The sequence below is a fragment of the Lacerta agilis genome, chromosome 2, assembly GCF_009819535.1.
Source record: "Lacerta agilis isolate rLacAgi1 chromosome 2, rLacAgi1.pri, whole genome shotgun sequence".
Classification (NCBI taxonomy): domain Eukaryota; kingdom Metazoa; phylum Chordata; class Lepidosauria; order Squamata; family Lacertidae; genus Lacerta; species Lacerta agilis.
Genome location: NC_046313.1, coordinates 100,396,837 through 100,423,575, shown reverse-complemented (window position 1 = coordinate 100,423,575; position 26,739 = coordinate 100,396,837). Strand labels below are relative to the sequence as shown.

General features: G+C 45.2%; 1 protein-coding gene across 2 annotated transcripts; it reads right to left on the bottom strand.

Moving 5' to 3' along the window:
* Positions 1-154: 154 nt before the first annotated feature.
* Positions 155-26,739, bottom strand: ACOX2 (acyl-CoA oxidase 2). 2 transcript variants are annotated; one of them, XM_033141334.1, is made up of 16 exons: positions 26,612-26,720; positions 26,057-26,108; positions 24,256-24,434; positions 23,393-23,555; positions 20,220-20,371; positions 19,365-19,472; positions 17,717-17,836; positions 16,302-16,417; positions 15,650-15,822; positions 14,040-14,202; positions 11,959-12,149; positions 9,801-9,962; positions 8,356-8,461; positions 6,642-6,859; positions 3,971-4,103; positions 155-1,494 (listed from the first exon to the last, which is right to left on the bottom strand). In XM_033141334.1, exons 3-16 carry the CDS (start codon positions 24,413-24,415, stop codon positions 1,432-1,434), a joined length of 2,028 nt encoding a protein of 675 aa, XP_032997225.1. In that variant the 5' UTR covers positions 24,416-24,434; positions 26,057-26,108; positions 26,612-26,720; the 3' UTR covers positions 155-1,431. The 2 variants fall into 2 exon arrangements, with proteins under 2 accessions (XP_032997225.1, XP_032997226.1); XM_033141335.1 differs by lacking the exon at positions 26,057-26,108 and having other exon boundaries at positions 26,612-26,739.

Genomic DNA, 26,739 nt, shown 5'->3' with positions numbered 1-26,739 from the left:
GTAAGCCCCACATGGGGTGCATTGTAGCAGTCTATCGCTTAAAAAGGCGAGGTGCATATGTATCCCCTGCTTCCTCCAAGGAGCTTCACATGGCATACACTGCTTTCCTTCCCCCACTTCGAAGCATCTGAACTGCAATTTATTTGCTTGAAAGTGCTCTTCCTAAATTGCACACTCTCGCAAGCTGATTAAATGGAAGCAACGCAGGTTGAACTCGATCATTAGCTTAATTTCAGCTTTGCGTGTTTCTGCTAGCCTGGTGCCTGTGTGGAATTAATTTAAAACATCTATACCCCTGTCTTTTCTGCGCAGGTTTTTCAATTTAGTGCAAGCTCTGTCACCACAGTGAGGTTTTAAATTAGAGGTTGCGAGGTGGGTTTGAGAGACCTACAATTACATCCTAAGGGTCTGATGGTTCTTAAAGGCATCTTGCCGAGTTTCTTTTTCTTTTTTTACAGTTTAGGCACTTGGAGAATAGGTACGTTTCCCTGAAAGTATTAAAAACAAGAATCATCATCATGGACCATTCCATGCCTCTGCTTACATTAGTGCAGGCGAATTTCCACACAGGAAACGCGTGTGTTAGAAAAGGGGGCGAAATCATTTTCGGTTGGCTCAAGTTGCAGCCAGCCCTAGGTGGGCAAGCATGCCCCGCTGCCAGTCACCTGAAATCGTATGGCATCTGACCTGGCTGAAATGGTGCAGTTTGCATTCCGCTCCAGATTTACATTGCAAACTTGCTTGCAAAAGGAACAACTGGGAGCCCCAATCTAATGCTCCCAATTGCTCCTTTGCAGCTGCGGCTTTCCCTGAGGTCATATGACATCAAGTGAGTGACAGGTGGGTGTGGCCAGGCCCTGAGAAAAGCCATAGCAATCCCTTCTGCCATCACCAGAATTCTGCGATCGATAAAGTTGCTATAGGGGGTTCTGTACAACAACTGCTACTCCCTTGGTCCTGGTCTGGATCCTAAAGCAAGGGAGGGAATTGTGGCGCTCCTCCTAGCTCTGGTCAGCATGACCAATGGTCAAGGGTGATGGGAGCTGTAGTTCAGCCGTATCTGGAGGGCCACAGGTTCCCCAATCCCAGCCCTAAAATGGCTGGTGGACTGATCTCATGGCAGTAATTCCAGTGTCCTGGGCTGGCACATAACCTTGTCAGCAAGGGCTGCTGTGCACAGTGAAATAAAATAAAACTTGGCTTATTTGGTGAAGTTAAAAAGGCATCACCCCATCGCCAAAGCAAATTGTTCAGATTCGCTGGCTGCCTTCCGCTTGCGGGGAAAACTCAAGAGAATGTTTTGATGGACAAGACTCAAAAGGCAGTCGGCCACTACATTTTATGGGTTTACATTAATCAATAAATGTTGCTGTTGCTTTGAGAGCAGCAGCGGGGGAGAAAGGAGCTGCCTCTCTAATTCACTTCCTCCTTTCACAGCTTGGACAGGGCGTTCCGGAAAAGTGGCTTCAAATACGTCTCGAAGATCCGGTTGTCCTGTTGGGGAGACAGAAAGCGAGTGTCAGTCGCATAGACGGTCAGCTACCTAGGACAGAAAACAGAAGCCATTGTGGGGGAGTCAACACCTTGTGTAACTCTGTGCTTCCTTCTTTAGTGTCAAGACTGAACAGGGTAAAGGCAGGGCTTTATGGGCTCTTGCCCAGCTGCAGAGTTCAGCAATGAAACCAGTATGAAGGTCATATTTGGAAAAGGTGCTGTAGGAAGACATGTGCTTAGGCGTAGTGTGTTCCTGCAGCGGCTAAGATGCAGGCCACACACATATCACCTAATAATGCTCAGTAAGTGCTGAGGAGCAATTAAAGAACCTCTTAATGAGGGTGAAAGAGGAGAGCACAAAATATGGCCTGAAGCTCAACATCCAAAAAACTTAAGATCATGGCCACTGGTCCCATCACCTCCTGGCAAACAGAACGGGAAGAAATGCGAGGCAGTGAGAGATTTTACTTTCTTGGGTTCCATGATCACTGCAGATGGTGACAGCAGTCACGAAATTAGAAGACGCCTGGTTCTTGGGAGGAAAGCAATGACAAACCTAGACAGCATCTTAAAAAGCAAGAGACATCACCTTGCCGACAAAGGTCTGTATACTGGTTTTCCCAGTAGTGATGCATGGAAGTGGGAGCTGGAGCATAAAGAAGGCTCACTGGAAGGACAGATCCTGAAGCCAGATCATGGCCACCTCATGAGAAGAGATGACTCCCTGGAAAAGACCCTGGTGTTGGGAAAGATGGAGGGCACAAGGAGAAGGGGACGACAGAGGACAAGATGGTTGGACACTGTTCTTGAAGCTACCAACGTGAGTCTGACCAAACTGCGGGAGGCAGTGGAAGACAGGAGTGCCTGGCATGCTCTGGTCCATGGCGTCATGAAGAGTTGGACACGAATAAACAACAACAAAGTGCTGAGCATTATTTTGCCAAGACCAGCCCTTCCTGCACCTGTTAGCAAAGCAATTGCCTATTATTTGCTGCTTTTCTCTTAAGGAGCTCAAGGTGGCATACATGGTTCTGCCCCTCCTCTTTTAATCCCCACAACAACCCTGTGGGGTAGGTTAGGCTGAGAGGCAGTGACTGACTCCCAAGGCCACCCAGTGAGCTTCGTGGCCGAGTGGGGATTTGAACCCTGGTCTCCCAGGTCGTAGTCCAGCACTCGAACCACTACACCACACTGGAGCTCCTAAATGGTGCTCTTTTAGACTACTGACACCTTTCCCTGCTCTATCTCACCTTTCAGCATGTCAGCTGTGTCCCCCTAAGGCCCTAAGGAGGAACACAGCTTTCAACTGCATCAGGGTCAGGCTCCCGACCCTTGCAAATAGGCAGGGCTCTGCACTGAGTTGCCTCATTCCCCCTTGGACATGCGCAAGAGAGAAACATGCCTGCATTTCACCGACATTACTAATACCTGTGCCAGGGTACCCCAAACTCTGCAGCAATAAAACCTGGATTCTGTTAAGTGCATAGTTAAGCAAATCGTGCTGATGGTTTGCCCATTTTGCAGAATCTATTCTCAGTTCTTGAATCATTGGTTTAAAGGAAACCCACAACCGCTGCCCTGTTTCTCCCTCTGATTTTAGTCAAGAGCTGTGCCCCTCTTCAGCTTCCCTGCGATTCTGGTTTTGCTGCTTGGGGGGGAATCCAAGGAGCAGCTCGGAGAATTACGCTCACCCTGTTGGCTGCTGGGAGCCCTATTAAGCTCCCACTGCGGCGCTGAAGATGGTTAGATGCTGACAGTGTACTTTCATGCTTTCCCCTGCAGTCGCCAGAGCTAGAAAATTGCCTTTCCTAAAAATAAATGTGCCCCATAGCAAATTTGGTGTGCCCCCTCACCTTTCTGCACAGCACTTTGGAGCGCACACAACCCTTTATATATAACTGTGCCTCAACTCTCATCTCTTTTCCATTTCTCCATCTTTCTGTGCATCAGCTGGTCTGTGTTCTTTTCACTCACTGCAGCTTTTTTTTTGCTAATGCCACATCGCCCCTTAACTCTCCTTATTGCCCCTGCCTTCTCCAAAGCTCCGGTCACCCCTTCCTTAAAAGTAAAGCTTGCCCCGAACCACCCCAAACTCACTTCCCCCCCTGCACTTTTTGGCTCCAGTTAACACTTCCCTGCCCTGTTCCATCTACTGTTTACGATGCTCAGGGCTGCTTGTATTTTGGGCTAAATCTGTCACAAATGTCCAGAATTCTGCACCAGGCGAATAATCCAAACTATGCACTGCGGAACGCTAAGCTGCATTAAGTTATGCAAACTGAACGCAAATGTTTAATTGGTGCTCAATCTGCATATCTTAAACACAAATGTGCTTTGCATAATTAAATTTTATTTCGGCTTGGTATGGAAAGCAGGCTTTGCCCTGCTGTAGTGCAGCATGACAATTAATTCACGTTAAAACGGGGAAGCACAGGTATGCCTCTCCTTTAAGTTGTCTGGCATGCACTGCTCTCACCTGATGGTTGGTTGGCGACTTCTTGGCCCACTCGTAAAGCCTCTGATAGGCTTGACCGTCATAGCAGCCAAGGGCTGAATTTAAATTTGCATCCGAGAAATCAAATGCATCCACTAAGGGCACAGCATCTTTCCTGAAAAAGAGCAAAGGAAACTTAATGAGCCCCAATATACAAATCACAATTTCTACTTCATAAAAACCAAATAAATCCCCTAACACTTGCTCTTCACCCTAGAAGTGCCAGAAAGCATTTTTTGTTCCTTTTGTAGCATAAACATTAACTTTGTCCAGTCCTGGGGCACCACAATTTAAGGAGGATATTGACAAGCTGCAATGTGTGTAGAGGAGAGCGACCAAACTGATCATAGGTCAATGAGAAAATGTTGAAGGAGCTGGGTATATATTTAGTCTGGAAAAGAGGAGACTGAGAGGGGATATGATAGCCATCTTCAAACATCTAAAAGGGCTGTCACATGGAAGATGGAGCAAGTTGTTTTCTCCTGCACAAGCAGGGCTGCAACGCTGATAATTTGGCTAATGAAGACAAAGACAGAAGGAGACCCCTTTTTAAAGCAGGACCTATAACATTTACAGCTTAGAAGGAAGTGCCAAGATCCTGAAACTGGACTGCAGGCAAATTGGCAGTCAGAGCAAGTGAGCCAAAACTGGAGCGAGGCACTTTCTCTTTTGTTCCCATAGTCATTTAGCACAAAGGTAAACTTGTAGTTTCTAAAATCCAGATGGCCCTGTGCTGGCTACTTGAGTGAAGTTTTCAAACAGTCTTCAAGGGTTGTTCCATGTAAAGCGCATTGCAGTAGTCTAGATCAAATGGCATTGTCAATCAGGGAGCACAAGCCTGTGGCCTGCCAGGTGGTGTTGGGATCCCAATTCCTATCAGCTACAGCCAGGAGGGCCAATGGTTGGGGATAAAGGGAACTGTGATTCAGCCACAGCAGGATGGCTATAAGTTTCCTACCCCTCTCATAAATGAACTACCGTATTTTTCTGTGTATAAGACCCCCCCATGTATAAGACACCCCCTATTTTTAGGGACTCTAATTTAAGAAAATAGGGGGGAGATTGCCCTGTGTATAAGACGACCCACAGTTTTCCACATAATTTTAAAGTAAAAAACCCTAGTCTTATAGACGGAAAAGTACGGTAATTGTAGGCCAAAATATCTGGTAGGTGGGGTGGTCTGACAGGACACTATCATTCCTGCCTTTTTATTTACATCTTTTGGCTACATCTACCTCCATCGCTAGATAATCAATTTGTCTGTCGACTGCACAAATAAATCTGTTCTCGGAGCTAGGTATGGAAGATAATATTTTGATATGCCGGGGCATCCATTGCTTTAGGTTTTATAACCCAGAATAAACTCTGTAGCATTATTCTACGCTGGGTAGATATATTGTGGTCCCAGACAAATGAAAGTGGATACACATGGGACAATTGAACATAATAAGAAAATGTAAGTTTCACAGGGAAGCCATCAGAACAATTTACCATCTATCGGTTACAGATTGTGTCTCTTTAATTTCAACCCACCAAGGTAAATCCCAAAGATAATCTGTTAATGGCATGCAAACGGTAGCTTTATCTTTTAATGCCTTTACGCTTCGTGGTGAAGTCACGACATCATAGTCACCCTCCTTATTGGAAGCGATTTGATAAAAGTCTTTAGAGTAAATATTTCTGACTTGTTTAAAAAGCCCACGCAGCTGATTTTGAATCAAAACCACCCGACGGTGCTGATGCATCCATTTCCGTTGGGAAACAGAGAGGCCGCGGCTTCTGTGCTTTTCAAAATTTCAGAGCCAGCAGGAACGCAACTCTTATTGCAATATCTTTATCTGATTGCTTTTATTAAAAACAGACAAGATCTCGATAAGCCACAAGAGACGTCATCGTAGGAAACTGACCAAAAGGTTGAAGAGATATTGGTATCTGAAGAAGTGTGCATGCACACGAAAGCTTATACCAGAACAAACTTAGTTGGTCTATAAGGTGCTACTGGACAATTTTTAATTTTGTTAAATTTTTTATTTTGTCTGCGTCAGACCAACACGGTTACCTACCTGAATCAAGATATTTTCTGTTTGTAGGGTAAATAATGGCCTTGTAGCTTCAGTGCCATTCAAGCACACCAAACTGACAAAGGCCACATAAGTTTAAAGCAGGGGTGCCCAAACTTTTTTCAAAGAGGGCCAGATTTGATGAAGTGAACATGCGTGAGGACCAAAGTTGTTGAGCTTTTTTAAGGATTTAACCCGAGGACATGTACTGCCACGGGGGCCGGATTAAAACGACCGGCGGGCCCCCAAAATGAATGGATTTTGGACATGCCTAGTTTATAGCACTCTCCTAAACCACTTGAGCCCCAAAGAACCCTGGGAACTGTAGTTTCTTAAGGATGCTGACAGATGTTAGGAAGAACCCCTATTCCCTTCACGGAGCTACAATTCTCAGGATGGTTAAACATTCCATCCCTCTTCCCAGGAACTTTGGGAGTTGTAGTTCTGCAAGTTCCCCTCTTCACCCATCCTAACGATGGGCAGCTTGCTAGTTTCATACACGGTATTGTTTAATGACTGTTACGACACAAAGTATGTTCCAAACACGGAACCAACCGTATGAAGCCCTTAGCAGAAAAAGAGAATAACCTCACCGAACGACAGCCAGGAGATCCAGGTACGATTCGGTCACCATGTCAGTTTGCTTTGTAGAAAGGTAGCCATCCTGCACAAAGTCTCCCAAGTCAGAGAAAATCCCATGCAGGGCATAGAGGTCGCAGAGATGCTTAAGGACCCTCTGGATGGCAGCCTCTTTTCCAAATGTCTCCAACGCTTTGACAAATTTTTCCACCACGATGTATTGGCTGTGAGCCTGGCAAAGTAAAAACACCATTCACCTCTGTGTGATAACTCACCTTGAGGGGGGGGGGGGAGGGAGCGGTGGCATTGTGGAACTAGGTTCCACTCCTGGGCTATGTGCTTTCTCTTTTTTTATGATTAAAATAGCTTTATTTAATTTCAAACTTATAAGATACAATCATAACAAATCAACCAATAGAAACAAATAAACAATAAACAAAGAACGAAAAGCATATAATCTAGACATAGTAATCCACAAAAAAATAATATATGAAAAACAAAACAAAACACACGGAAAAGAAAGAAAAAAGCAAAGAATTATAAATAACAATTAAAAATTGGTTTCCAATTGTCGGTATATCGCTTCCCTTAGTAATAAAACAAAACTTGCTATACCTCATGCAGTAATTGAAAAATAAATAACTAAATAAATAGCTCACATTTTCATATAAATCTCCATATTATATGAAAATGTGCTTTCTCATTTCAAGGCCACAGCTGCCAGCCTAATTGTTAAGAGGTCATACCCACATTGTTCATTTAAAGCACCGTTATACCACTTCATGGCTCTGTGAGAGGTCTCCTAACAACCCTCAGCAGACGACAGACCCCAGGTTTCTTTGTGGGAAGAGGGTTTTAAATGCCTGGTGCAGATATGACCCCAGTATCAAGGTGACCGCAGTGCCCTTCAGACTCATCCCCCAGCTGAGTGAGAGCTGGTTCTCTCCAATATGCTCCCACGTGACTGGGTGCAGAGGCTGAGAGCAAAGGCATAAGGCTGCAAATCCGTTCCTCACTTCTTTCCCAAAACCTCCACTCCATTACTCTGTCCATTATGGAGTCCTGCTTCCACAACTCTTAAAAGAAATCCTGAGCTGGGTTAGGTGGACTGAATTTATGCATCGCTTCCCACAGCAGAAAGCCCCGAAACGATTTACAGTGAGACAAAATGACCTCTCGTCCGTTCATTCTACTGTTCATCACCACACACACCCATTTAGGGAAAGTCGTAGCTTAGGGGAAGATCATCTGAGGGCCCCCGGTTCAATCCTTGGCATCTCCAGGTAAGGTTATTTTTATTTATCCGTTTCATAAAATGTATAGACTACTGGATTGTTAAAAAAAAAAACACCTCAAAGTGGTTTACGAAAAGACTCCCCCAGTGTTTTCTGGATTCTAACTCCTATCAGTCCCGGCCAGAATGATCAGTCGCCAGGGATTATGGGAGATGAAGTCCAGCAAGATCTTGAGGGTCAAAGGTTAGCCACTCCTCCTTTAACAAGGTACTGTTCAGAGCTAGAAACATCAGTATCATGTTCTTATACAAAACAGGGCTTTTTAAAAATGGGATCTGGATGCAACACAATATGCTGTACTGTCTATTATTATTACTATTATTATTATTATTATTATTATTATTAATCAGTTTAGTTTTTCAAGTGCAGTTTAGGAGACAGGATATCTGGCAGAAGAGCCAGTAGTAGGTGAAGCTACAAAGTTTTTACCAACCATGGCAGCCTGGGCAAGTTGGACAGAGCACCTGTTCCAAGCGTCGTGCTGTGCCATTCCCTGCTGAACAAAACCCTGGAGTTTGACAGCTGCGTTTCTTGCAACTCTATAGGGATAGATTGAAATAATAATAATAATTTATTAATTATACCCAGCCACTCTGGGCAGTTCCCAACAGAATATTAAAAACACGACAAAACATTAAAAACTTCCCTAAACAGGGCTGCCTTCAGATGTCTTCTAAAAGTCAGATACTTGTTTATTTCCTTGAAATCTGATGGGAGGGCGTTTCACAGGGCAGGTGCCACTACCGAGAAGGCCCTCTGCCTCGTTCCCTGTAACCTCACTTCTTGCAGTGAGGGAACCGCCAGAAGGCCCTTGGAGCTGGATCTCACTGTCCAGGCTGAATGATGGGGGTGGAGACGCTCCTTCAGTAACTATTATAGACACCCAAAAAACTGTCAACAATTTTGCAAATATTTATGGCTATTTTTTTTTAAAAAAATGCCCCTAAATGGCAGAAACAAAGGTCTGGTCTGCACATGGAAGAGAATGAAGGTGACAGAAATCTGGGCTGTATCACACAAGTGTCTTAACCAGTTTTGAATGGTCCATGATGTAAAGCACAAAAACAACTCCCTGCAAATTAAAACAGCTCTTAAAAAAAAGTTGGAGCTTCCCCCCCCCCAAAAAAAAGTCATGTGGCCTAACGTGATGGCTATCCCTCCTACTACCACCTAAGAACTCTACCACCCTGTTTTGCTGAATGTATAGCTCGGGCAATATGCACACAAACCAGCCTCTCCCCACAGAAGCTCTTACCCCGTTTCTAGATAACAAATAAGTCCCCTGTAACATAATGGATTTATCCTGCATCAGAAGCTTTGCATGTTGCTCTCATATTGCATTTTATTGCATTACCCGTTTGCACCCTAAAGCTTTGAAATTGTAACAAGATGAAATACAACATAAGAAACAAAAGAAGCAATAAAATGCAATTAAAAATAAGATATGCTTTTAATGCAGCCATGCCATGAACTGCCTGAATGAAACTCGCAGTTCACTGGTGGTGCACAGACTACAGTTCGAGAATCCCTGATATAAGCCATTTTAAAAAGCAGTCTAAAAACAGTTAACACGTTCAACTAGTAATTTCAGGGTCACGGGGAACAGTATCTTCCAGCCATCATACAGGGCTTATGTAATCAGCCGTTCATCAAGGGAGTTTGGGGGAGCAATTGTAGTATCACAAAACAACCCCCTGAGGTAGGTTAGACTGATACAACTTGGCCTACAGCCTTCCCTGATCACGATTACACCTTATTTGATCTCCTGTTGTCTATCATCCTCTGCCTTTAAGATGGTACATGCAAGAAATCCCACCCCCCCCCCCAAAAAAAAACCACACAAGCAAAACTGTTGGGTTCCAGCATCTCTGTGCCAACCTGAATGCTCTGTGCCTATAAGCTTCAGTGTAAACGTCAGGATTCAGGAAGTCTCTCTTTTCCTGGGCTTGGCATTTCCCAAAGCTTTCAGAAGTCAGGTAAGCAACTGATGAAGGAAGAGGCTGGCCGCTTTGTGCCATCCCAAGGCACTTTATCAGAAACCTAATGACAAAGAAAATGAAGATTGAGCCACATCCTCATCCCAGAGGCATTTGCTGAACTCTGCACCTTGTTTCCAAACACTTAATTTTCAGCGGTTAAAAAGCAGGGCCACAGGTAAGGCAACATTTCTGTACGACTCATGATACAAATAACTGGAAAACAGGATAGTTAGTAGGCAGGCCAGGGGGCGAAAGATATCTAAGAACATGCATCATGGCTATATCTCAGGATATTGACTCTGCTGCAGAATCCTCAGCAACTCTATCTTGCATTTTTAAGTGTGCTGGGTTTGCACCCCTAATTGTTGCAGAGAAAACACAGAAAATATATTCGTCAGCATCACTATTCCGGGGTCTCCTACAAAGGCCTGCCCCCAGGAGGCCACTAGATTGTTGTTGTTGTTCAGTCGTTCAGTCGTGTCCGACTCTTCGTGACCCCATGGACCAGAGCACGCCAGGCACGCCTAAACTTCACTGCCTCTCGCAGTTTGGCCAAACTCATGCTAGTTGCTTCGAGAACACTGTCCAACCATCTCATCCTCTGTCGTCCCCTTCTCCTTGTGCCCTCCATCTTTCCCAACACCAGGGTATTTTCTAGGGAGTCTTCTCTTCTCATGAGGTGGCCAAAGTATTGGAGCCTCAACTTCAGGATCTGTCCTTCCAGTGAGCACTCAGGGCTGATTTCTTTAAGGATGGATAAGTTTGATCTTCTTGCAGTCCATGGGACTCCTAAGAGTCTCCTCCAGCACCATAATTCAAAAGCATCAATTCTTCAGCCTTCTCTATGGTCCAGCTCTCACTTCTATACATCACTACTGGGAAAACCATAGCTTTAACTATACACTAGATTAGTCACTCAAAGACTCCGCTGAATACAGACTTCCCGCAAAATACCTGCTGCCACCAGTAGGCCTCTCTCTTCATATTCTTACCCAAATGCATCTGCACAAGTCATGTGGGATGAGACTATGAACCTTAGAATCCACCCAGACCAGAACACAGACAGTTTAAATGCTAAGCAGACAATTGATTAAGGAACACAACATCCAGGGTATTTCAAAAACAGCTATCCTCTTTTACAGTTGCTTGCTCTCTCTGTCTGTCTACCTGTCTCTCTCATCTCATTCTCCTTTCTCTCTGTCTCATGCAGTCAGTCAACTGTCATTTTCCAATCAATGCTCAATTCGCTTAAGAGATTTCTAATCCCACTCTTCATTAAAAATAATCCTAGAGTGGTGTTATCTGCCTATCACTCACTTGCAACTCCACCCAACATTTGACTCCATTCCTCCACTGTCAATCATTCTTCCACTCATTCTTCTGCCAGTCAGAGTCTGCAGAAGAGAGAAGAGTTACAGTGGCACACTTGACCACTGCATACCCTGATTTTCAGCCCACTCCCATCTCACACACCACCATCTTTCCTTAATCCTTATCTTAGTCCCCAGGCACAACAACAACAACAACAACAACCAAATTATGTAATCCTTCCATTTTTCTGAATTTTGGAAATCCTGTTCCTTGAGCCTGCAAGAGGTTTTAGTTCTGGCCAAAATGACAACTTTCCTTTCCCTCACAGAAGGTTGGCTGCAAAATACGCTTCAACAGCATTGACCGCTGAGCAATTGGAATATGCCCTGAATTGGAATGTACAGTTCTCTACATTAGAACTGTCAACACCTAAAAAAGGATGCAACACGTGTCAGTTTTTCCCAGTTGCTGAGTTCGGAGCTCATCATTTCAGAATTTTGGAGTGTCAGGCACTCCCTTAAATAAATCAGCATGAAGTTGCTTGGGACACAACTTTGGCTGCCTAGTTTCAAGCAGAAGCACAGATTAACTGCTTGCTGACTTCTAAAAGACAAACACACACACAATTCTGAGCAGAAGCATTTGCGAAATGTATCGTGGAAAAGCTTCTGATATCTAAAGTGGCTTTGGCAAGGCCTCGGAAGCAAGATGGGAGACAGATTTCGATAGAGTTTCAGTGCAGTTACCTGGCTGTCTGCAGGAGGAGGACAGTGTTTTCCCCCTCATAGGTGCAACCAGCCACCTGCCTGGTGTATAAGGAAGGCAGGCCGCTGAGAAGAGAGTAGCCATGCCCCCCACAGGCCTTCCGACAAATCTCGACTCCGGCCGAGCAGTAGTCTGTAGCGATGACTTTAATTCCTGCAGCAAGAGCATGAAGCTGTGAATTGAGGCAGAAAGAACAGTGTTAAGGGAGTACACTTCTGCATTTCCCATTCTACAGAACAGCATCTCTGGACCAGTGACATATGAAATGTCTGTAGGTTTATATCCTTTCCTACTATCATCCTGAGGGACGCGGGTGGCACTGTGGTCTAAACCACAGAGCCTAGGGCTTGCCGATCAGAAGTTCGGCGGTTCGAATCCCCGTGACGGGGTGAGCTCCCGTTGTTCGGTCCCTGCTCCTGCCCACCTAGCAGTTCAAAAGCACGTCAAGTGCAAGTAGATAAATAGGTACTGCTCCGGCGGGAAGGTAAACGGCGTTTCCGTGCGCTGCTCTGGTTCTCCAGAAGTGGCTTAGTCATGCTGGCCACATGACCCGGAAGCTGTGTGTGGACAAACGCCGGCTCCCTCGGCCTACAGAGCGAGATGAGCACCGCAACCCCAGAGTCGTCTGCGACTGAATCTAACGGTCAGGGGTACCTTTACCTTTTTACTGGCAGCTGGCAGTTATGAAGTTTTTCGTGTTTTAATATTCTGTTGGGAGCTGCACAGAGTGGTTGGGGAAACCCAGCCAGATGGGTGGGGTATAAATAATAAAATTGCTGTTGTTTTTGTTTGTTGTTAAATATGCCACCACTGCGACTGGACCTAACGGTCAGGAGCCCCTTTACCTTTACTATCATCCTACTCAGCTTAAATTCATAGGTCATATTTTATGGCCGTGGGAGTGTTACCTGTCCTAAATTCTTAGGATAGGTTACAAAACATATTTGCAACCAGACCAAAGTTTCCTTGATTCCTGTGGGAGTCAGTTAAAACCAATTAAGACCTTTTAACTGGACACCAGCGAGGTCTTAAAAGTGCTGGATTTTGACTGGATTGTGTGCAACGTCGGAAACTCTGATTTGTATTTATGGAATTAGCCACATATCAATGATACTGGGAATATCCAACATGGTGGCCTCTGGATGTTGGTGGATTCCGGCTCCCCTCAGACCCAGACAACTTGGTCAATGGTCAGGAATGATGGGAGCTGGAGTCCAACGGCATCTGGAAGGCATCACAATGACTGTCCCTGAACTAAACCCTGAAACTGCAGGTGCCCCACAAAGGTAAAATTCACTTACCATGTATTCGGGAAAGGCACCGAGTACATGCTCCCCTGAAACTCTACCATTTCAAGACGGTATGCATATTTGTAATGTGGTGATGCATGTCTGAATGAACCCTGCACATGAAAAGTTAAGTACCTCAGGAGCAAAGGTTTCTGTCTAGCTTTCCACATCTAACGAGTGTTGTTTTGGGAAATTTGGGAGAGGCACTCAGCTTTGCCACTACCCAGAGTTTGAAACGGCACAGTCCGAAGGGAATGTAGCATTTGCCTTTCCTACATATCTAAAATCAGCTCCAAGAGCCAAGTTTTTACAAGCAGGGTTGTCAGTTGAAGGGAAAAAAACACCATACATCAGTTGAGGAGGGAAAGCCTGCAGCAGCCATACCACTTGTGTCACTTTTAAAACAAACGGTTACTTTTTCTTAGTCTGTTTTATTCTTGTGGATTGTTTTTAGTATTGCTTTACTAATATTCTATATTGGGGGGGGGAAGAGTTTTTATTGTTGTAAACTGCCTTGGATAGGCTTTGCATGTAAATATTTTTAAAGTCAATGCAGATAAATATCACCTCACACATTTGACTGCAAATCAAGCAATGCAGATATATGTATGAAGTAGTCCTCTTCCTGACACTTCTTCTTTAAAAAAAAAAGATTTCAAAATCTTCTGGGTTTCTTCTTCTGACAGTTTGTTCTTTTTATTACCCACCTTTTAAAATTTAAAGGTTTCTAAAGGAAGGCCTGAAGGGATATTGCTTATCTTTCTTCACGTTACCTCAGGGAGCAAGTCAAACTTTCCTTCTTTGGTTTCCATGTAGCCCCTGTCAAAGAAGTCCCGCAGATAATTAGCAACAAAGAAAAAGGCATAGGCGGTTGCCAGCTGAGGAAGAAGCTTCTGTTGCTGGGTCTGATAGTCAAGAATCTTTGCCTCGCGGTCACTGAGGGGAGAAGAAGAAGAAGAAGAAGAAGAAGAAGAAGGAGAAGAAGAGTTTGGATTTGATATCCCGCTTTTCACTACCCGAAGGAGTCTCCAAGCGGCTAACATTCTCCTTTCCCTTCCTCCCCCACAACAAACACTCTGTGAGGTGAGTGGGGCTGAGAGACTTCAGAGAAGTGTGACTCGCCCAAGGTCACCCAGCAGCTGAATGTGGAGGAGCGGAGACGCGAACCCGGTTCACCAGATTACGAGTCTACCGCTCTTAACCACTACACCACACTGGCTCGGGAGAGAAAATGTCTCAGATTATCCAAAACGAACAGCAAATGAATAGCCTCCATTTACCCGAAGGAGCTTCCATTTTGCATTTCCTCTTTCACTCTGGGAAGCCAACACAGGGCGGCCAATTTCTGTCTCAAGAACTGACCCAACCACACGCCCCAAAAACACCCACTCACAGGTGGTGACCGGCTTAGCAGTGAGATCTTATTCCAATGTTAACAGGACAGCATTTTCCACCTGACTAGCTTAGGGGGCCAGCGGAGGCCGTGTGGCAGGTAGAGGGGCTGATTCAAGTAAGTGAGTCCCACTGGTGCAACAGGGCTTCCTCCCTTCCTTTGCTGAATGGAAGCCATTCCAGGAAACATTCCTTGTCAAAATACATGGAGGTAACTTTAAGCTTGCACATGCACATTCCAACACCTTTAAAATAAAGATAATACCGTATTTTCCGGCGTATAAGACGACCCCCAACTTTTCCAGTTAAAATATAGAGTTTGAGATATACTCGACCGCAGATTCTCCACCCGGCGTATAAGACGACCCCCGACTTTTGAGAAGATTTTCCTGGATTAAAAAGTAGCCTTATACGCCAGAATATACAGTACTGGTAGTGAACCAGATTTAAACAGAGGCTGTTTTCGACGGCCTTAATGCACACACATACAGAATCCAGGGTCCCCTCTATGTCATAGCTGTCAACTTTTCCCTTTTCTTGTGAGGAATCCTATTCGGAATAAGGGAATTTCCCTTTAAAAAAATGGGAAAAGTTGACAGCTATGCTCTATGTTTGTGTCTTTCCTGACCGGAAATAAATTCTGAGCCAACCTGAACACACAGCCAGGTATCTGCGGTCACAGAAGGAGGAAAAACATACTGAGACAAAGAGACACGGTCACCCCAACTGTTTGGGAACCTCCCCTTCCAAAGCACCCTTGGGGCACCCAGTCCCTCACATGAGTCTCCCAACATTTGCAAATTCACCTGCTTGCTTAGGCCTAATAGTTTAAGTAGATGTAAACAAGGGGTGGTGGTGGCGATTAGTGGCCGAAACACTGAGAGTTGGTGTGAAAAGAGGAAAGCAATAATAATAATAATAAATAGTCAACAGAGGAGCAGGACATTTAATGCATCCCTGCCTGGAGCCAGGCCCTCCCTTCCCACCATACCCGGGCTTCAACTCAGACTGCCGGCGCACTGCGGAATATCGGATTGCGATGGTGCATGCCTTCATCAGATTGGGGACAATTTCATTTTGAAGCATGAAGACACGGACCACAATCATAGTAAGGTAGTTAATTTTTGCAGATCCTTTTTTCATATACCGGCCATCTGGCAGGACCTGGAAATTGTGAAACAATTAAAAAAAAGGTGGTGTGTGTTAGCAGAAGCAAAATTTAAGTCCAGCATTCAGAACTCTGAAGCATTTACAGACGCTGCAAATGTCTTTCAGACTGTGTTGTTGTTTTTTCTTTTTTCTTCCTGTCACCGGTTTCTCTGTCACCTCTTTTTTTTTGCTCCCCATGGCAGCCATTTTGTGCTATCGCCCACAGCACTTTTATCAAAATATTACTACTGGCCCGTCACTTAAAAAACAAACAAACCTGAAAAAGCATCATTTTCAAACATTCCTTGATCACCATGAGGACTAGTCTCTCTTTAAAAAAATATGAAATAAGAGAATGAAACTTCATGTAGATTCTTGACATTCTGTCTTCACCACCTGACAGATTCCATATGAAATTCCACCCATAGAGTAACTAGAGGCTTTTGCTATGGTGCAACTGATGAAACCTGTTTGATATCCACAGCTAAGTTTACCTGAGAGAACTTGGCCAGCATGTTTTCCCTCGGAATACGAACATTCTTCAGCAAGAGAAAGCCATTGTCAACATTTTCAAAGCTCATTTTGGGACCAATATCCCCTGCAGTTACTCCTACGGAGCAAAACAAGCAAGGATTCAGACAGAAAGGTAGGTTTAAAAAAATTGTGCAGATTGAAGTCTCTTTTGGAAATCAGGATACGTAACCCAGCATTCTGCACAGTGATGTGGCTAAGTAACAATAGACTCTGGACTTAATGGTTTTATGCCCACCAATGAAAGCACATGTTTCTTCTGCCCAACAGAAAGCACTGAAAAATCTATTAACTCCCTTTTTATTAATCCCCCAAATTAGATGGCAGTATGTACTACAGTACTTCACTTACAGTGCAAGTCTATGCATGTCTACTCAGTAGAATACCCTATTGAGACAAATGGGACTTTACTCCCAAGTAAGCATTACCTTCAAATGGTGGTAAGCCGGACACCCCTTCCCCCCTAAATATTCTTCCTTATTCTGTCCACCTCCTTTGCACCCCCTCATTTTTTGCATAATATTTTAAGACTTTAATAGCTAGGCTAATGTATTTCTGTATGTAAATGGTGTCTGATGAACTCTGCTATTCTTCTCTCCATTTATTTTTCATTTTTCACTATTATTATTATTATTATTATTATTATTATTATTATTATTACTATGGCACAGCCCCCAAAGTGATGAATATATCTGAACCACATGACAACATGAAAGCATTTTTCTGAGCTTAAAAATAATGTTGGAAACCAGATTTATTTTTGCATTTAGAGGCCCTTTTGCTCATTCTGATGAGAGGGGCCCAAGATTGCGACTGCAGGGGGTTGAACTCGATTGAGCCTTGGCATCCCTTTCAACTACCCAATTCTATGTTTCCATGTCTGCCTCCCAAGACTGCCCTGATGGCACCACTGATTTCAAGGCACCCCAGTTTCGGATGGTCAAAGACCAGCATTGGCAGGCTTGAAACAGATACAAAAAAAAAAAACACCGCCCAATAGAATCGTCTTGGAACCCTCTGGAGTAAGTCACTGTCGGGATACATAGAATGTTGTTTAGCCTAGTAAGTCTGCAGGCTTGAGCTTGCTTGCAAAGTGAAAGAAGCTGATGCAATAGACCTGCAAACCTTACTGTGTCAGAGTGACTCAGCAAGAGTGGGCCAACAGATGATTGGCTGCTGTCTTGTATTAAAGGGGAACCTGTTAAGCAGGGTGTGGTGGTGTAGAGTGGAATCAGAGAGTGAGAGTGAAGTTGTCATACTTGTCTTTGTATGAACTGTCTGTATGTATATAGCTCACAATAAAACAATACTGCAAGGAAGGACCTGTGGCTTTTGCACTTCTCTGCTACAACGCCTTGGAGCAATCCGCGACAGTCACCTGGTTCCAGAGAATGATCTCGGAGGCTGCGGACCTGCACCATGAAGGGATGCATGCCATAGGACTTTCCTTTCAGGTAAAGCTGAGCAAAGACCACAGCGTGAGTCGCTGTTCGTCCTACTGTAAGGGCAAATGGAGGGTGAGAAAAATAAGTCATCAATTCCTCGAAAAGTTAAGCGGCATTTTCAGAACATAAGAACAGCCCTGTTCCAAGTGTTGGTGCTGACCTTTAAAGCTCTAAATGGCCTCGGTCCTGTATACCTGAAGGAGCGTCTCCACCCCCATCGTTCAGCCCGGACATGGCGGTCCAGCTCCGAGGGCCTTCTGGAGGTTCCCTCACTGCAAGAAGTGAAGTTACAGGGAACCAAGCAGAGGGCCTTCTCGGTAGTGGCACCCGCCCTGTGGAACACCCTACTGTCGGATATCAAGGAAATAAACAGCTGTCTGACTTTTAGAGGACACCTGAAGGCAGCCCTGTTTAGGGATGTTTTTAATGTTTGATGTTTTATTATGCTTTTAATGTTTCGCTGGAAGCCGTCCAGAATAGCTGGAGAGGCCCAGCCGGATGGGTAGAGTATAAGTAATATTATTACTGGATGAGGCCAAAGGCTTGTGAGTGCAAGAGCAATTCTCCTCACCTGCCATTCCCAGCTACAGTGACGTGAGAACATAGCCTATGTGCCTAGGAACCACTGACAGACTTATTCTCCATGAAATTTCTCTAAATTTCTCAAGGAGAAAACTTTTCTCCATCTACTTTCTCCACATTGTACCTAATGTTATGCACAGCTGGGCTGCTCCCCGCTACTTGATTTCTCCCTAATCTAAAAAATTGTTGCAACCTTTCCTCACAGGAAAACCTGCTCCCACCCCCCACACCCATTTTGGTTGCCCTTTCGCAAACCCTTTCCAACTCCACAATCTCCTTTTTTCAGGTAAGGTGCCCGGAATTGTACACAGTATTCCAAGTGCGGTTGCACCACAGATCTGTATAATGGTGCTACGATACCTTTATATTCCAGCACCGACCATATTCAAAGCTGCAATTAAAGATGCAGATTGGGAAGACAAGGGGTTTGGGAAGGGACCTAACTATGGGCTCACCTGGACTTCCTTTTGTGCTGCATGTCTAGACACAAATCTGGTATTTAAAGCTCTGTGCCCGAGCAATGGTTTTTTGTTTTGTTTTCTGTTCTGGCGCTTACCCCAGGAAAACCAGTGTTTTCCTGCTGAAATGCAGCAAATGGCAAGTGGGTTTTCCTCTGTACGTTTCCCAAGTGGATTCATTCATAGTGTTTCACTTAACACTTTTAAAACATTCAGCTATAATACATCCTTTAAAGATTGGGGAAACAACTAAAGGACAGAACGAACGAAAGAAGAAGAGTTTGGATTTGATATCCCGCTTTATCACTACCCGAAGGAGTCTCAAAGCGGCTAACATTCTCCTTTCCCTTCCTCCCCCACAACAAACACTTTGTGAGGTGAGTGGGGCTGAGAGACTTCAAAGAAGTGTGACTAGCCCAAGGTCACCCAGCAGCTGCCTGTGGAGGAGTGGAGACACGAACCCGGTTCCCCAGATTACGAGTCTACTGCTCTTAACCACTACACCACACTGGCTCCACCCCTGAATGTGTTTGCTACCTACAATCTCCCGGCCACCACTTCATGGCAGAGATGCTTGGCGTGTTGAGAACAAACTCCTGTGTAGCAGCATCAAAGGTGGCTGTTGTCTCCAATCCCCGAAGGTAAGTTCCTGAAATAACAAAGAACAGGGTTTCTCAGAGCATTGCAAGACCACCAGTAGATTCCACATTCACTAGTCAGGCCCACAAATCCCAGCCGTGCTGTTCTCAAGACTGGGTCCAACTCCTCATTTTTTGTAAGCAAGTTCCACCCTCACAGGCATCTCGATTTTTCATTTGGGGCTTCCTTGACTCAGGGTCACTGCAGCCGGTGCTGTTTTCCAGAAAAACAGGTGCCGGAAATCACCATAAACGCCTTCCTTGTTCTCTTATAATGGCAATGGCGCCCACCTGAGGGTTGCCAGAACTGAGTTCCGGCAAGTTCCGGCTGGGGGAAAAAAGCCCTGAGTGTGGCTAACCCCCATTTTCCCATGACCTCTATTCTCCAGCTGTCTTTTAAAAAATGAAAACAAAAAATAGGGATATCCCCTGCAATCAAAACTCAGGTGTTGAACTTGACAGTTTTAGACTGCTAGCCATTTTCCTCTTGTGGCCTTCAGGGACCAGAGCCCCTAAAGCACTGCCAGACAATTACAAATGGTCGGAGTCTTCTGGGCGGTCAGCTGCCCACTCTGCTGCAGGGCAAAATGCCAGCTGGAGCTGCCTGGACTCAGACCTGGTGGGTTGGCGGCAAACGTTTCCCCGCAACTGCTCTGAAGCAATTGCTACATTAGGGCCCCATTGGCACAGTGGGATTTGACATCGTGGTATTTGGATGGGTTCTGGCCCTAACAGCCACAATAATCTAGGAAACTTACCGTGACCCAATTCGGTCTGGGCATAGGTGCCTACGATGTAAAATTTTTCTGCCAAAGGGAGCCACTTGGCGAGCTGTTCGTCTGTGGCTAACCCCATAAGGCTCTTAACAAAGACCACGTGGACGTTGAATGCCAGGTTGGCATGAAGGGCCCTGCAAAAGGATATACAAATCCTGTCATCTCCCTGACGTTAGTCCCTAAGTGTATGATCCCTGCGCAGAAATGCAAAATTGCAAAGCACAGGGCGATTACATCAGTGGAGAACGTGACATTTCAGCGGGGCATTTAACTTCACAACAGAGGCGTGACGCCTGTCTTCCTCCTTATGCCGTACTGCTCCCTGATAAACGCGGCTGATAAAGAGCAATTTTGAGATAGCCAATCAACATGGCCTAACATTACTCGTCCGTTCAGTTCGCCCACAAAAGCCACTGGCAACCCTCGCTAACTCATTCCCGCAGCAGCTTCTGCCCTTTCCCCTCCTGCCGTATAAATCCAAGGGTGCTCCCACAAATACAGAACAACATATATTTGACCTCACTGGCTTACAGGGAAATCCAAGTTCTACAGTGCTGTCTGATGCACGTTTAACTCAGAAATAATTCCAACGGGACTTACTTACAGTAAGTGTGCACAGAAAGGGGAAAGGGGTGGGTTTTTTTCAGCTCGAGGGTTAGGTGCCAGTGGTGAGCATGGCCAGGAACACACACACACACACACACAATGGGTGGAGCAGTGGGTGGAACTTTCACCTTTGTGCAGTAGGCTGCTTGCCAATTATGCAGATGCCTGAGCTCTTTACAACCAGTAAAAGCAATTAAGATCTATTAGCATAGTCCAAGGACATGTTCTAACCTGGCAACAACCATGGAAGGTATGAAGCAGAGTCAGTGAGGCGGGTGGGCTAGGGAAAATCCCAAGAGATGGGAAGTGGGGAGTTTTGGCCTTGTATACCTGGAGGAGCACCTCCACCCCCATCGTTCAGCCCAGATACTGAGGGTCCACCTCTGAGCGGTTCCCTCACTGCAAGAAGTGTGGTTGCAGGGAACCCGGCAGAGGGCCTTCTCAGTAGTGGTGCCCCCTGCCCTGTGGAACGCCCTCTTGTCAGATGACAAACAGGTACAAGCAACTATCTGACTTTTAAAAGACACTTGAAGCCAGCCCTGTACAGGCAAGTTTTTAATATTTGGTGTTTTACTGTGGTTTTATGATTTGTTGGAAGCTGTTCATATAAAGTGGCATATAAAGTTGTTGTTGTTGTTGTTGTTGTTGTTAGAGAGGGAGGGCTGGAGGGTGTCCTTTGGGTTTCGCATCCCTGGTACATAGCTAACCATGTCTACTCAGAAGTAAGTCCCTACTTAATTTAACAAGGTGTACTTCCAAGTAAGCAAAGGTAAGGCTGCAACCTTACTTTCTGTTCATGCGCTTAACAAAATTTATATACCACCCTGATTGCAACTAGAACCTCTTAGCGGTTTACGAAAAACAAAGCAGCCGTGAAAAGTCAAAAGCAGGCGTTTTCTTTTTTTCTTTTTAAAGAATTAAATAGAATTAAAATCAATAATTATGCTAAACATAGATTGAAGTACATGTCAGCTTCTAGGTGTCCGGATAGGCTTGCCTGAACCAAAATGTTCTTAGCTTGCCTGAACCAAAATGTTCTTAGCTTGCCTGAACCAAAATGTTCTTAGCTTGCCTGAACCAAAATGTACACCGAAAAGGGTACAGTGAAGGAGCCTGCCTGATGTTCAACAGGCAGGGAGTTCCAATGTGCAGGTGCTGTCATGCTAGAAGTTAGATTTATTGCAAGTACAGATCTAATATTGCATGGCACCTGCACCAGTGCCCATTCTGAGGAATGAAAGGGTCCAGTGGGCTTATATGGGTTAAAGTGACCCATCAAGTAAGCTGATCCTAAGCTGCTATGGTGCTGGAGGAGACTCTATGGTGCTGGAGGAGACTCTATGGTGCTGGAGGAGACTCTTGAGAGTCCCATGGACTGCAAAAAGATCAAACTTATCCATCCTTAAAGAAATCAGCCCTGAGTGCTCACCGGAAGGGCAGACCTGAAGCTGAGGCTCCAGTACTTTGGCCACCTCATGAGAAGAGAAGACTCCCTGGAAAAGACCCTGATGTTGGGGAAGATGGAAGGCACAAGGAGAAGGGGGCGACCGAGGACGAGATGGTTGGACAGTGTCCTCGAAGCGACTGGCATGAGTTTGGCCAAACTGCGGGAGGCAGTGAAAGATAGGCGTGCCTGGCGTGCTCTGGTCCATGGGGTCACGAAGAGTCGGACACGACTGAACGAATGAACAACAACAACAAGCTGCTATGGCCTTTATATGCTAATACTAACACCTTGAACCTGGCCCAGTAACCAATCAGCATCCAGTGCAGTTTTCTGAACAGCCAGGTGACATGCTGACAGGGTCTCACTCTCACTCACTTTGTGCACTAATTTCCATTTCCAGATCAAGTGCAAGGAAATCCCGACATCACACTATGCCAGTGTTGAAGTCACAGGCTCCTGAACTACTGTGCTCAAGCTCTTCCCCCAAAACATTTCCTTTTCCCCCTGTGCTTTTTGAGCCTGAATCCCAACCCTTTCATCTTACGGCTGCCATATTACGTGGCAATATGGTCATAGCTGCTCCTTTATGTATTTAGTAACATTGGCGCATTGCTTGACTGTAAACGAACGAAACCTCACAGCAGCTTACAAAAATAATAATATTATAGGTAAATTTTCAGATCAGATGTGGCGTCCTCTCAACTCTGAAAATGTATAGGCAATTCTGTCTGCCACATATTTGCACAATCTCTTGGAAGCCAGAGATTTCCCTTGACTGTAGTAGGCCGCCTCACCTAGCTTAGGTGAAAGCAGACACTTTTTTTTTACAAAATAGAAAATTCTTTCCAGTAGCACCTTAGAGACCAACTGAGTTTGTTCTTGGTATGAGCTTTCGTGTGCATGCACACTTCTTCAGATAGTGTGCATGCACACGAAAGCTCATACCAAGAACAAACTCAGTTGGTCTCTAAGGTGCTACTGGAAAGAATTTTCTATTTTGTTTCGACTATGGCAGACCAACACGGCTACCCACCTGTAACTGGAACTTTTTTTTTTAGATAGCTAATACAATTCTAGCAGCATTTTGTCGTTTTCAAATCACCTGTGGCAGTAACCCAGTTCAGGTCCGCCTGCCTCCCATCCCATTTCGGCCGCCTTCTTTGAGAGGTGAACGGACTTCCTGACAGCATCTTCGTATCTTTCGTTCTGGCTCATGAAGTACTGGTTTTCTAGGCTGAACACCGGATCACTCTGGATCATGGCATCTGCAGAGCACACAACGATCCTTTAAGCAGGCCGAGGCACAGGAATCACACACAGGAAAACCAAGCTGCAATTACACTGATGTTCGCTAAGAGATTTATAGAAGAAAAATGCAGCTCTGGCAGTGAAGCATCTATAGCATTTTACAACACAGCAGAAACCTCCAGGCCATTCACATTAGCCTAAGGCTCTTCTTCGCCGAATCTCTGAGTTGGGGTGGGGTGACCCAAAAAGAGGCCATCTTAGCCCAACCTGCTGACAACTTGTATGAAATCCACCATTATTTAATACATACAAGTTGATAGGGACAGACTACCGCCAGCACGTTAACTCCGGCGCTTAAAAGCTTGTGCTAGCTGTTCATACATTACTACGTCAGGTTCAGGGTTCTTGCACAACCTCTGTTTTAGCTTTTGCACAAACTTAATCTGGATAAACGTGCAACGAACAGGTCATTCCGGAAGAGCCTCTTTAAAATCAATCATCTCACCAGTCCAGTTTCTGAAGACTGCAAAAAAATACGATTGGTTTGGCTAAGACTTTTGTTGCAAACGAAACCATCCAGCTACAAAAATTGTTTTTAAGCGCTGCGAAGGAGGATACACCAAAAGGCAAACGATGCATAGTTGGGGAAGCATTAAAAATAGCATATTGTCGACGTTCAAACTAACACAAATACTTATTTCCATGTGGACGACTTACCTACTGTCCTCCTCATCTGTGTCTTTTCAGCACCTCCATCCAGTATATTGGTCAGTCGTTCGACACTGAAGGAAGCTGTTTTCCTTTCAATGTCAAGGTCAGGGTTCACAATTTGTCCAGTGGAATTCTGGATGCTTTTATTTGCATTCCACGATGCCATTCTGAACGTTGGTGGAATGCTGAAGAGACAGAGGAAATTAGTTACTGAACATTTATAGACGTCTTACAATGAAGTTGTGGGTTTTTATATTTTTGTCTGCAGAACTGAAGCTTCTTTAAGACGGCCCTTGAATGGCTATCAACACAGCCCCACGTGCACTTTACTTCTGAGTAATCGTGCGCAGGAATGCGCTCTGTGAGCGCACCTTTAAATCAATTGGCTCCACCTTGAGAATATGCTAATCTGGGAGGAGCATGCTCATAATTATAATCATTGGCTGATAGTGCTGAGATCCCTTGAACGTGTGCCCAACTGCAGAAATCACCAATAAGCTACAGGACACTAGGTTTGAAAGGGGATCGAAAAAATTCATGGCTACTGGCAGCTGGATGGGACGGGGATGGTGCTGTAGTCTAAACCACTGAGCCTAGGGCTTGCTGATCAGAAAGTTGGCGGTTTGAATCCCCAGGACGGGGTGAGCTCCCGTTGCTCTGTCCCAGCTCCTGCCAACCTAGCAGTTCAAAAGCACGTCAAGGTGCAAGTAGATAAATAGGTACCGCTCCAGCGGGAAGGTAAACAGCGTTTCCGTGCGCTGCTCTGGTTCGCCAGAAGCGGCTTAGTCATGCTGGCCACATGACCCGGAAGCTGTCTGCGGATAAATGCCAGCTCCCTTGGCCTATAGAGTGAGATGAGCGCCACAACCCCAGAGTCGTCCACAACTGGACCTGACGGTCAGGGGTACCTTTACCTTTTTACTGGCAGCTGACAGTTATGAAGTTTTTCATGTTTTAATATTCTGTTGGGAGCTACACAGAGTGGTTGGGGAAACCCAGTCAGATGGGCAGGGTATAAATAATAAAATTGTTGTTGTTGTTGTTTGTTGTTAAATATGCCACCACTGGGTTAGGCCCCCCATGCCTCTCAATACCATCTGCTGGAGAATAACAGAACTCAAAGGTCCAACAACTGGAACCAGGTGCAAAACAGTGGCGAGGAGGGAGAGACTTTAGGACCACGGTGCCTCTGAGCATATGTTCAGCCCAGGAATTTTGTTTTCAGAACCGGAATTGATTTTCCAGTCCTCTCACACAAAAAATTGACTCCTGGTTCCCAACCTTCATTTCATCAACCTTTATTTTGGAGGGTTTTTTTTTTTTTTTTTTTTTTTTTGCTGTTGCAGCTATTAAACAATTGGCAGTCAGACTCCTTGCTGATCTATTGCAAATCAAAGATCTACCAGCAGATAACAATCTACTTTCTTCAAACCCTATTTTAAGCTGTTGTGAATTAATAGTTCCTGGGGGCTGGGGAGATCTGTCCTCTTTATAAAACCAAGTGTACTTACTTTGCCTCCCCCCCCCCCCATTTCCTTGGCACGGTGCATTAAACCTCTGCAATAACACAGGAGTTATTGCAAAACCTCAAACTTTGTGCTGACTGCACCTGTAGATCTCACATTGTACCCTCTTGCACAACAAATTTAATGTCTGTGCTTGCACATCCCAAGGTACGTACGTGTTTTTCCTCCTGCACACGCCCAACACGGGTTAAACATTTTCAAAACTGCGAATTATTATTTTGCAATCGTAAGCCTTTCATTAAAATCACACTTTCTATAAAGCTGATAGGGGATTTCCCTACCTCTGATCTCAGGAACAACCCCGGGGATATCCAGCGAAGACCCTCGTAGCACCTTTAAAGTTTAACAAATTTATATAGGCATCAGCTTCCCTGGACCAAATCGCCCACCATCAGATGCATGCAGCTTCATCCCGAGTTGCAGGTGTGGGTTTTTGAGTGTTGGTGGCTTGTAAACAGTGAGGCAGGAAAGCACGGTTGGTGATAATTGTGTGGCCATTCACGCACACAATCAGAAATTCATAGAACGGTAGAGTTGGAGGGGGGGGGGGAACCTGACTGTCATCTAGTCCAGCGCCCCCTGCAAATGCACGCATCCTCAACTAAAGCACCCGTGACAGATGCTTAAAAACCTCTTGCTTAAAAACCTCCCGTGAAAACTCTGTTGTTTCCGGCGGGCAAAGTTAACTCAGCCCAGGATTGTCTACCGAGAAATTAAAGTCCCACCGAATTCGGGGTGGGGGTGGGAGGTTTTAACTCCCAGGAAAGCGAGTCCAGCTTCAGTCAGGTCCCCTCCTCTCCCCCCCACGCACACGTGGGTCGTGCAAAGTGACTTACCGCCCTTCGCAAAAGGGGAATTCTCGCAAGGCTATTTCCTGATCCGAGCGGCTGACGGAAAGACTTCCACTGCCGAGCGCCTTGCTAAGTAAGTTTGAATGCCTTTTACCTTCTTTGCATATGCGTGT

What these genes read in the sequence shown, in the direction of transcription:
- ACOX2 (XM_033141335.1), bottom strand. Translation starts at nt 24,415, where the DNA reads ATGGCATCGTGGAATGCAAATAAAAGCATCCAGAATTCCACTGGACAA. An exon ending in AGATCATTCTCTGGAACCAG is followed by an intron (nt 16,418 to 17,716) that starts GTGACTGTCGCG and finishes TTTGCTCCGTAG; the next exon opens with GAGTAACTGCAGGGGATATT. An exon ending in TGCTGGCCAAGTTCTCTCAG is followed by an intron (nt 15,823 to 16,301) that starts GTAAACTTAGCT and finishes CACAATTTCCAG; the next exon opens with GTCCTGCCAGATGGCCGGTA.